The sequence below is a fragment of the Nicotiana sylvestris genome, chromosome 5 (assembly GCF_000393655.2).
Source record: "Nicotiana sylvestris chromosome 5, ASM39365v2, whole genome shotgun sequence".
NCBI classification, from domain to species: Eukaryota; Viridiplantae; Streptophyta; class Magnoliopsida; order Solanales; family Solanaceae; genus Nicotiana; species Nicotiana sylvestris.
Window position 1 is genome coordinate 17,101,646 of NC_091061.1, and position 12,119 is coordinate 17,113,764.

At 38.7% G+C, this 12,119-nt stretch overlaps 1 protein-coding gene across 1 annotated transcript; it reads left to right on the forward strand.

The window, feature by feature from the left end:
• Positions 1-437: 437 nt before the first annotated feature.
• LOC104232178 (O-fucosyltransferase 31-like) lies at positions 438-11,671 on the forward strand. Its single transcript, XM_009785315.2, has 10 exons — positions 438-650; positions 8,164-8,226; positions 8,331-8,412; positions 8,561-8,631; positions 8,769-8,857; positions 9,032-9,235; positions 9,848-10,115; positions 10,416-10,643; positions 10,767-10,964; positions 11,217-11,671. Exons 1-10 carry the CDS (start codon positions 525-527, stop codon positions 11,424-11,426), a joined length of 1,539 nt encoding a protein of 512 aa, XP_009783617.1. The 5' UTR covers positions 438-524; the 3' UTR covers positions 11,427-11,671.
• Positions 11,672-12,119: the final 448 nt, after the last annotated feature.

Genomic DNA, 12,119 nt, shown 5'->3' on the forward strand with positions numbered 1-12,119 from the left:
AACTATCCCAGGCCATTTTTACAATTTTAGCTCCGCTCCTGGTTACATCAGCCTTTGACTATTAGATTGATTCGAATTCATAAATCATCCCAATTTAAATGACAATATTTGATTGAAAATGAAGTGACTTTTTAAACTTTAGGTCTAAACATCTCATTGACATTTATATGGCTATGAATTATTATCGAAAAATTAAAAATTAAATTATTTCTAAACAGATTTAAAAAATAGTATGTCATGTAAAATGGGCTAGAGTGAGTACTACTACTAATCGAATTATTATCTCTTGATTTTCTCTACAATGTACGAATTGGTTTTATATGCTAAGTATATGTACTTGATATATATGGAGAAGGGTGCACCCGTGACATGGCGAATAATCATAATGTCTCCCCTTTTAATTATATATATTCCTCCAAAATCAAGGCTTTTTGGAAAAATCTGTTATTCATTAGATTAGATTCTACTGTTATTGATCAGGGGTTGAGCGAATACTGCTGTTAAAGCGGCTTCACAGCCAAAGTATGAGGCTCTATCATCGCAGCAGCCATAGAAGTGGGACAATGGCTGGTGTTTTTCTGCTACTTTTGCCCATTTTCTTTCCCAGTCTTTTCACTCCTTTGAGCCATGCCTCGCCTTCCATTTTCTCGGTATGTTTCCTGTTGTATCTCACTCTGTAATTTTTCTGCCTTTATGTCACTATAAAATGTATGGAACCTATTGTGTTAGACAAATTACCGAGTATTGTAATGAAACAAGTCTAAATGGAACAGAATAAATAGTGAGAATTGCTGCCCTGAAGACTTTGGTTCAGTGGCGGAGCCATGTTTTCGATTCAAAATATAAAAAAAGTAAACACAACAAAAAAAAAACCGGGGTTCAACATATCGTATATGCATAAAAATAAAAATATTAACCTATCCACATTGTGCAATTTTTTCGCAAAGGAGTGTCAATTGACTCCCGTCTGAGAGCTAGTGGTGGATGTGTAGGTGTGCATGTCACGAGTCTGAACCCTGCCGCGGACAAAAAGCTAGTTTTAAGTGGAGAAGGGTGACCCAAGTTTCGAATCGTGCGCAAGCTGATCCTAGGAATTTCTCCAAAAGGGCAACTCCGTGCACAAGGCATCCCGCGTTCGTACAGGGTTCACGGAAGGGCCGCACTTCAAGGGGTGTAATTTAAGCAGCTTACCGGGCCGCACTCCAAGGGGTGTAATGTAAGCAGCTTATACCAACGCAAGCAAAAGTGGCAGCTTCCACGGCTCGAACTCGTGACCTATAGGTCACACGGAGACAACTCGAACCCGTAACCTATAGATGCTCAGAATTTCTCAGTTACGCCAAAAAAGAAAAAGGAAAAGATACTGAGCGTTAGTACGGCTTACTCGTAGAAGTTTGGGATTGAAGTGTTGTTATTGTGATGTTTTTTTTTGTGTTGGTGCAAATGCCCATATATCAATCTTTAATTGTGCTCTCTCTTCAATGTCCTTTTTCCTTCTACGTTGTGCTGTTTTCTTTTTCACCTTTTGGCTTCATTAAGGTATGTTGGGAATAAAGCAAACTGATTCCTGGGGATGGATAGAAAAGCGGAAAAGCATAAAATATAGTACCATATTTGAAGTGAAAATGGTATCTGAGTAAGATAAGATTCTTTGGAGGATCAATTGAAAGGGTTAAATTGTAAAAACTAGGTGTGTCACATTTAATCTTTGGGTGTAGAAGGGGAAGTGGTTGGATGAACAGTGATGTTGAAACCAGAAAGTGTGCTAGTCAATTTTAGCGAGTCAAACTATAGTACCCTCAGGGGTTGGCCTGGCGGCAATTGACTTGAGCCTTGGGGTTTGCTCCCTTTCAAGGTCTCAAGTTCGAAACCCACTGGGTGCAAACAATTTCTGAGGGCCATCGGACTGGGTAAAACCTGAATTAACCGTGGTGCACTTGCGGGAAATTCCTTGCCGAGGGCCTGTGCACCCCCGGGAATAGTCGGGGCTCGAAGAGACTCGGACACCCGGTGCAAATCAAAAAATTTTAGCGAGTCAAACTTACAAAGCTTCAGAAGTAAGGATAATCCGGAAATATTTGGATTCGGCAATGTAGAAACTTCCGGTTTAGTGTCTTGCATATGAATGACTGATGATTTTTGTTCGGTAGATTTGCTTGATGCCTAGCAGTATCTTTCAGTTTTAACCCCTAAGAAACTGGCAGAAGAAATATTGTTATGTCATAATCTTGGAATCTGGCATTGTTTTACAAACTTGTCTTTTCTTTTATAAAGAAGGGTTTGTTAAGTTGGATACGTTGGCTTGGACCATTTATACGCCATCTTCTTATTCTGTGCATGAAGATGGTATTTGTCTGGTAATTAGGAATGCACAATGCCAGTCTGTCTAACTGTAGAACCATAGAGAAGAATTGTTTAGTCCGCCGTAAAATATGAGTTCTCTAAGTTGGAGTTGTTGGCTCGATCATCATTAGTTGTTAAAATAAAAGACAGTCGTTTGGTCAGATAAATACTGTCTTAGATGTTGTTCACAGTGAGGTATAGCATTTAAGTAAGTTCACCATACTCCTGTTCGAATGCTGTGAAAGAGGCAATTTGGCTTCAAGGATTGCTAAAGGAGCTTGGTGTTGAACAAAAAGGTATCACAATTTTTTGTGATAGTCAAAGTGCTATTCAATTAGCGAAGAACCAAGTTTATCATGCAAGGACGAAGCACATTGATGTTCGGTATCATTTCGTACGAGAAATCATAGAAGAAGGTGGAGTCACGGTGAAGAAAATTCATACTACAGAGAATCCTGCTGATATGCTGACAAAGGTGGTGACTGCGGTCAAGTTTCAACATTGTTTGGATTTGATCAACATTGTTGAACACTGAAGATTGAAGATGAAGACACAACCAAAATTTGTTATTGAGAGAGAATTGAAAATGTGGAATTTTGCCAAGGTGGAGATTTGTTGAAGTTTGGCAAAATGCCAAAGTCCCACATTGGTTGGGAGTTAAGTTTGGGGGGGATTTTTCCCCTATAAAAGAAGGCCTAATGTTTAGGATTGAAACACACCTCTCATTTGCCTTCTCATCTGTTTAAGGCATTTGTATCTTCTCTCTTTAGTATTATTTCACTTGTATTTTTGGAGTGAAATAAAATATTGGTTGTGTCCGAGGAGTAGGCAAAATTAGCCGAACCTCGTAAATTCTGGTGTTCCCTTTATTGTTGCTTTATTGTCTTATTTATTATTTGGTGGCTGTCATAATTTTGGTATAGTAGTTGTGACTTATTCACACTATATACATTTGGCTTCCGCAACAATTGGTATCAGAGCCAAGGTACTGTCTAAGTATGCTCTGTGGTTGCAGCATAGTCTGATCTTCCACATCAGAAAAGATTTATCTTGGTAACTGAGTCAAGGTTCTGTCTGAGTATGCTCTGTAGTTGCAGCTTAGTCTGATCTTCTACATCAGAAAGGAAATAATCTTGATTTGTGTCGTCAGCTATTAAATAATATTTGTGTCAAATATGGGGGACAATAAACAAGAAGAATCTACATCAAGTGTCAACAATACGTCATCATTGGCATCTTCGCTTATGACAAGAATTGTGTCAAATGCGAAATTTGCGGTAGAAATTTTTGACGGGTCCGGACATTTTGGGATGTGGCAAGGCGAGGTTCTAGATGTCCTTTTTCAACAAGGGCTAGATCTGGCCATTGAAGAAAAGAAACCAGATGTTATTGGAGAAGAAGATTGGAGAATTATCAACCGTGTTGCTTGCGGTACCATTCGATCCTACCTTGCTAGAGAGCAGAAATATCCATACACAAAGGAAACTTCTGCAAGTAAATTATGGAAAGCACTGGAGGATAAATTTTTGAAGAAAAACAGTCAAAATAAATTGTACATGAAGAAGAGACTGTTTCACTTCACCTATGTTCCTGGTACCACGATGAATGAACATATCACCAGTTTCAATAAGTTGGTCACAGATTTGCAAAATATGGATACAACTTATGATGATGGTGACTTGGCCTTAATGTTGTTGGCGTCACTTCCTGATGAGTACGAGCACCTTGAAACTACTCTACTCCATGGAAATGACGAAATTTCTCTCAGAGAAGTTTGTTCAGCTTTGTACAGCTATGAACAAAGAAAGCGAGAAAAACAGAAGGGCGGAGAAGGAGAAGCACTATTTGTGAGGGGTCGTCCTCAAAATCAAACGAGGACAAAGAAGGGAAGATCCAAGTCAAGATCCAGACCCAGCAAAGATGAATGTGCCTTTTGTCGAGAAAAAGGGCACTGGAAGAAAGACTGTCCGAAGTTGAAGAATAAGGCCAAACATAACAATGGAAAGGCTATTATGGATTCAAATGTAGCTGATTGTGATGATTCAGACTTCTCATTAGTTACAACAGAGTCATCAACATCATCAGACATATGGTTGATGGACTCGGCTTGTAGCTATCATATGTGTCCCAACAGGGACTGGTTCGTGGAATTTCAAGAAGGAGAATATGGAGTCATCCACACAGCGGATAACAGCCCTCTTACCTCATATGGCATTGGTTCAATACGATTAAGGAACCATGATGGAATGATCAGAACATTGATAGATGTTCGATATGTACCGGATTTGAAGAAGAATCTCATCTCTGTGGGAGCCCTAGAATCAAAAGGGTTCAAAATCATTGCAGAAAATGGAGTGATGAGAGTATGCTCCGGTGCACTAGTGGTAATGAAGGCTAATCGGAAGAATAATAATATGTACCGCTATCGTGGCAGTACAATTATTGGGACAGCGACAGTAACATCCAGTGACGACAAAGAGGCAGAAGCAACCAAGCTATGGCACATGCGCTTGGGACATGCTGGAGGAAAATCCTTGAAAACTCTATCAGATCAAGGATTGTTAAAAGGAGTAAAGGCTTGCAACTTGGAGTTTTGTGAGCATTGTGTTAAAGGGAAACAGACAAGGGTTAAATTTGGTACAGCGATCCATAATACTAAAGGCATTTTGGATTATGTACACTCTGATGTTTGGGGTCCTTCCAAAACACCTTCATTGGGTGGGAAGCACTATTTTGTAACCTTTGTTGATGATTTTTCCCGAAGAGTATGGGTGTATACAATGAAGAGCAAAGATGAAGTGTTGGGAATTTTTCTCAAATGGAAGACGATGGTGGAGAATCAGACAGGCAGGAGAATCAAGTGTATTCGCACAGACAATGGAGGTGAATACAAAAATGATCATTTCAATAAGGTCTGTGAAAATGATGGCATCATCCGACACTTCACTGTTAGACATACACCACAACAGAATGGAGTGGCAGAACGTATGAACCGGACCTTGCTGGAGAAGGTACGGTGTATGTTGTCCAATGCTGGCTTGGGCAAAGAATTTTGGGCTGAGGCAATTACATATGCATGCCACCTCATTAATCGTCTACCATCTGCTGCTATTGATGGCAAAACACCATTTGAAAAATGGTACGGAAAACCTGCTGTAGATTATAACTCTTTGCACGTGTTTGGCTCAACTGCATATTATCATGTGACGGAGTCAAAATTGGATCCAAGGGCAAAGAAGGCTATTTTTATGGGAATTACTTCTGGAGTCAAAGGATATCGCTTATGGTGTCCTATGACAAAGAAAGTAATATTCAGCAGAGATGTTACCTTTGATGAATTTGCTATGGTAAATAAGGTAACAGAAGATACCAAACAAAATGAAGGTGCTTCTAAGCAGGTGGAGTTTGAGGGAAAATTTATTTTTCCTACACAAGAAGCAGAGGAGGAAACAAATGAAGATTACCCTCTGGAAGGAGAGCCAGTAGAGGAGATTCCAACTCAGGAATCTCAACAACAACTTGAATCAATAGCAACCAGCAGGCCAAAAAGAACAATAACGAAACCTGTTCGTCTCATAGAGACGGTTGCTTGTGCAACCTCAATTGTAGCTGATGATGTTCCTACTACTTATAAAGACGCTGTCCAAAGTTCAGAAGAAGATAAGTGGAGGATTGCCATGAATGATGAAATACAGTCCCTTCATCAGAATCATACATGGAGATTGGCCAATCTCCCGAAGGGAAAGAAAGCAATTGGGTGCAAATGGGTATTTGCAAAGAAAGAAGGATTTCCTAACCAATTAGATGTTCGCTACAAAGCAAGATTGGTGGCCAAAGGATATGCTCAAAAGGAGGGAATTGATTACAATGAAGTGTTTTCTCCAGTTGTAAAACATTCCTCCATTAGAATTATGTTGGCTTTGGTAGCACAATTGGATTTGGAACTAGTTCAGATGGATGTAAAAACTGCGTTTTTACATGGAAACTTGGAGGAGGAAATCTACATGACTCAGCCAGAAGGATTCAAAGTTGCTGGAAAAGAAAATATGGTGTGCAAACTTGAAAAATCGTTGTACGGATTGAAACAATCTTCTAGACAATGGTACAAGCGATTTGACGAGTTTATGTTGCGGCAAGGGTACAAGAGAAGCAAATACGATCATTGTGTGTATTTGCACAAGCTTAAAGATGGTTCCTTTGTATATCTTCTCCTATATGTTGATGATATGTTGATAGCTTCCAAGAATTTGGAAGAAATTGATAAGTTGAAGATTCAACTGAAGAAGGAGTTCGAGATGAAGGATTTGGGTGAGGCAAAGAAAATTCTTGGCATGGAGATAATTAGAGATAGACGTTCAAAGAAACTCTGTTTATCTCAAAAGGAATATTTGAAGAGAGTACTTCAACGTTTTGGCATAGATGACAAGACTAAGCCAGTTAGTACTCCACTTGCTTCCCATTTTAAGCTAAGTACTACTATGTCGCCAATGGATGAAGCTGAACGAGAGTATATGTCAAAGGTACCATACGCAAATGTTGTTGGTAGCTTGATGTATGCAATGGTTTGCACAAGGCCTGACATTTCACAAGCTGTTGGAGTTATTAGCAGATATATGCACAATCCAGGGAAGGAGCATTGACAAGCTGTGAAGTGGATTCTACGGTATATTCATAATACTGTAGATGTCGGGTTAGTTTTTGAGCAGGAAGACAATCAGTCTGTAGTTGGATATTGTGACTCAGATTTTGCGGGTGATATGGACAAACGAAGATCAACTACTGGTTATGTGTTTACTTTTGCAAAGGCACCAGTTAGTTGGAAGTCTACTTTGCAGTCAACAGTTGCTTTGTCTACAACAGAGGCAGAGTACATGGCTATTACAGATGCTGTGAAAGAGGCAATTTGGCTTCAAGGATTGCTAAAGGAGCTTGGTGTTGAACAAAAAGGTATCACAATTTTTTGTGATAGTCAAAGTGCTATTCAATTAGCGAAGAACCAAGTTTATCATGCAAGGACGAAGCACATTGATGTTCGGTATCATTTCGTACGAGAAGTCATAGAAAAAGGTGGAGTCACGGTGAAGAAAATTCATACTACAGAGAATCCTGCTGATATGCTGACAAAGGTGGTGACTGCGGTCAAGTTTCAACATTGTTTGGATTTGATCAACATTGTTGAACACTGAAGATTGAAGATGAAGACACAACCAAAATTTGTTATTGAGAGAGAATTGAAAATGTGGAATTTTGCCAAGGTGGAGATTTGTTGAAGTTTGGCAAAATGCCAAAGTCCCACATTGGTTGGGAGTTAAGTTTGGGGGGGATTTTTCCCCTATAAAAGAAGGCCTAATGTTTAGGATTGAAACACACCTCTCATTTGCCTTCTCATCTGTTTAAGGCATTTGTATCTTCTCTCTTTAGTATTATTTCACTTGTATTTTTGGAGTGAAATAAAATATTGGTTGTGTCCGAGGAGTAGGCAAAATTAGCCGAACCTCGTAAATTCTGGTGTTCCCTTTATTGTTGCTTTATTGTCTTATTTATTATTTGGTGGCTGTCATAATTTTGGTATAGTAGTTGTGACTTATTCACACTATATACATTTGGCTTCCGCAACATAAACAGCCTATGTGAAAAGTAGATTCCTTTCTCTTAATTCCTTATCTGCATTGAATAAAACTTTGACAACTTGGGAATACAGTCAATTTGTGCCTGCAAGTACATACTTTTGGTTGTCACTACAGGATTTTACTTGCACCATCTATCAAAGTTCGATTCTTGAGGCAAAATTTATATCCGTAATCCAGTTTGCATCCGCAGGAATGGAATGCTCCAAAACCCAGGCACTCACGTCTTCTGAAGAGTGCTCTACAACGCCAAACTGTGCGTAAGACTATTCGTTGCATTCATTTGTTCCTCCAAATTTTACTCATGTTGCCCAGAGAATGGTAGAAGGATCTCTTATTGGGTTCTTCTTTTCCATTTAGTCATCTGAAGAACAGTCTGACCTATGGATGCCTTTGCCCTACCAAGGATGGAAACCCTGTAGTGAATCTGTCATCGCCTCTAGTGAGTGTCTCTGGATCAGTTCTAACGCACTTCAACTTTCATGTGTCGTTTCAAGGATCTCTGTGCAGCATTCTTTCATTTCGTAGCATCAACGTGATATTTCATTTACTCTTTTATTTCTGATTCACTGTTACTTAAACATATGCAGCACTACCTGAAAAATCTGAAGGATATATTCAAGTGTTCCTTGATGGAGGATTAAATCAACAAAGGATGGCGGTGCGTATCATAAGTGTTCTCTGTTTATGGGGGCAATATATATGAGAAATGCTTATTATAGGAATGTTTGTGCCATGGATACCGTTTCTTAACAAGTGTTATAAGATGATTACTAACATGTGTACTTCTTGAACAAGATCTGTGATGCAGTTGTTGTTGCCAAGATCCTGAATGCTACACTAGTGATCCCTCATTTGGAAGTAAATCCTGTTTGGCAAGATTCAAGGTTGTAATATATTGCTACATTGATTATTTATTTTCGTTTTTTAAATACATAATACAAGGTTTTTTCCTTAATAACGGTGGTGTCCCGGCCACCTTGCACTCACCTCGGCTATTCCACTGGGTACCTGCATCCTTCCACAAGTACATAATACAAGTTATCTGCTACTTCCTGCAGTACATTCAAGGATATCTTTGATGTCGGTCATTTCATCAATGTATTGAAAGACGATATAGTAATAGTTAAAGAGCTGCCCGATGAATTCTCTTGGAGCACACGAGAGTATTATGCAACTGCTGTTCGACATACCAGAATCAAGACAGCACCAGTTCATGCTTCGACAAACTGGTATTTGGACAATGTATTGCCTGTCCTGCAGAGGTAGGTCACAAGATTGATTTTTGTATTAAAAATGTTCTGTTGAATTTATTTGATAGCTACCTATGAGTTCAATTTCTCAATAAAGCAGGATAACAAATCAAAAGTAGAAGGTCTAATTACTTAAGAGTATTTGCAATGCTTTTGAGTTAATAAAAAAATGCTTCACAAGGTCTACAATCTAGCATTAGCATTTGTATTGTTTTTGACATGCTAGATATGACACTAATTGCCAAAAGTATAATTTCTACATACCGGAAGTATTCAAGAGTTTTTGGATTTTCAGAAAAAAAGCTTCTAAAATTCTACTACAACATAGCACTAGCTGCACTTATATTTTTTGTCATGCTAGACGCAATGCCTTTCAGTTATAATACCTAAGAACAGATGGTTGCATATTTCCTTCATGTGAGTTACTTTAGTTAGTTATTATGACCCGGATTGTGACCTTATGTAAAGTTTACATGAGCAATTTGGCAAATAGTGCCTGTGTTTGATTTATTTCTTAGTATAAACATGTTTCTTCTGAACATATAGCTATTCTGTATTCATGGCTTTTGGCTAGAATTTTGAAGTCGCTCATTAAAATAAATTTTCTTTTTCTGAATGATTCAGTTATGGGATTGCTGCCATAGCACCATTTTCTCACCGATTGACATTTGACAACTTGCCTAAGTACCTCCAACACCTTCGATGTAAAGTAAACTTTCAAGCATTAGTATTTGTTCCTCACGTAAGAAATCTTGGAGATGTCCTTATCAATCGCCTCAGAGATCCTTCTTCCAAAGGCAATATGGTTGGTCGTAACTACCTTAGAGAGGTTAGTGAGAAGTACAAACAAGGAGCAGGGAAGTTTGTTGTTCTTCACCTTCGCTTTGACAAGGTAAACACTCTTCTTTGGTCAGTTAGTTATCGGGATTATAGTAAAAATTCTGCTCCTTGCATTAAATGATTATCTGCCTGTAGTTAATTGGAAGTTTTAACTTGCGGATCCTGCAGTATCTCCTGATCAAATAACTAGTCTTATCATTTCCAGATAGAGTTTGTTGTCCTTGAAACCTGTTAAAGTGAATATCATATGTCCTTCTCTGATCCACTTATTTTTTTCCCGTTATTACATTGTTTAGTTATGAGCTTTCAAATCTTGCCCTCTGTCCACAATGTAACCTTGTTATCTTTCCAGGATATGGCTGCACATTCAGCGTGTGATTTTGGTGGTGGAAAGGCTGAAAAACTGGCATTAGCCAAATACAGGCAAGTGATCTGGCAGGGAAGAGTCCTAAACTCTCAATTTACTGATGAAGAGTTGAGAAGTCAAGGACGGTGCCCGTTGACCCCAGAAGAAATTGGATTACTGCTGGCAGCTTTGGGATTTGACAACAGCACTCGGTTATATCTTGCCTCCCATAAGGTCGCCACTTCGCTCTCTATTTGTTCTACTTCTCAAAATTTTCCGTGCTGTTTGAGGTGCAAGATTATCTTAAGCCTATACTTTTGTTTTCTAAAATTACTCTTTCTATGTCAATGTTTCCAGGTTTATGGTGGGGAAGCTCGTATCTCAACCCTGAGAAGTTTGTTTCCACTGATGGAAGACAAAAAGAGCCTTGCTTCTTCAGATGAAAGAGCTCTTATTAAAGGGAAGGCTTCCTTACTGGCTGCGGTTGATTATTATGTCAGCATGCACAGTGATATTTTCATTTCCGCGTCCCCAGGAAATATGCACAATGCAATGGTAATCACCTGCACTTCTAATTATTGAGTTGCAATTTAGCTGCTGTACTGCTTTTCAGAATTTACTTCATAATATTAGGTCTAGTCATTTGAGTTTTTTCATTTTCGTTGGAAAGACTAGAATCTCTATAAGGATATCCTATTTGATTATCACGTAGCTCAGATCCCCTTGGACTTTATATCCACAACACGAATCTTGTTTGATATTTATTTGAATCCAATATGCACCGGCTAATCAACTTGAAATCAACAGGTGGGGCATCGAACGTACTATAATCTGAAGACAATAAGGCCTAAGATGGCCTTATTAGGCCAGCTTTTCCTGAATAAAACCCTGAGTTGGCCAGAGTTCAAAGAGGCAGTTGTGGAAGGACACAAGAACCGAAAAGGGCAGATCAGACTTCGCAAACCTAATCAATCTCTGTATACGTATCCTGCTCCCGATTGCATGTGCCAGGGTTGAGTGTGCCTTTACAGTATATTTGCTGATATTAGGTTAGCTTTCGTGCCTCCAGTGTTAAAATTAAAGGCTGACCCCTTTATCTATAGATATATTTATGTTACCACACGAGAATTACTGTTCTTGCGCAATATGTATTACAATTTGGTATTAGTCCTGTCATGACCATTATACAGAGAGCATCTTAGGCCAGAGATATTTTACTATGTTTAGCAGTTTCCTGAACCGCTGAAATGAATTGCTGTAAAGAGTGTGTTTCCTTTGGTTGTGGTAGAAATGATCATAAAATACCAAATGACAGCTAGTGAATGGAAATTTTCTTGATTGACCTTTTAGAAGATCAATCAAGAAAATTCTAAAAGGTCAATCCTTTTAGAGGCAGATCAAGGAGAGCTATTGATAATAATATGATAGATCTAGCGCAAATTTGTTGACCATCATAAATGATAGATATTCTGATGAAGTTGCTGATCAGCAGCAGTATCCTATCTGGACACAATTGGTGCAATAGGCCTTACCAAGTTTGATTGATGAAGTTGATTCTACAAATGCAGTCATGAAATATTATCATAAAGTATGTTGATTATAATCACGCGATTATTATATAAATAAGATTCCTACGTGGAGGAAGTTTGAGGTGTAAACAAGGTTGGAGGTACTACTTTATTAGAGTTTGATGGGATTAGAGCAGTTATT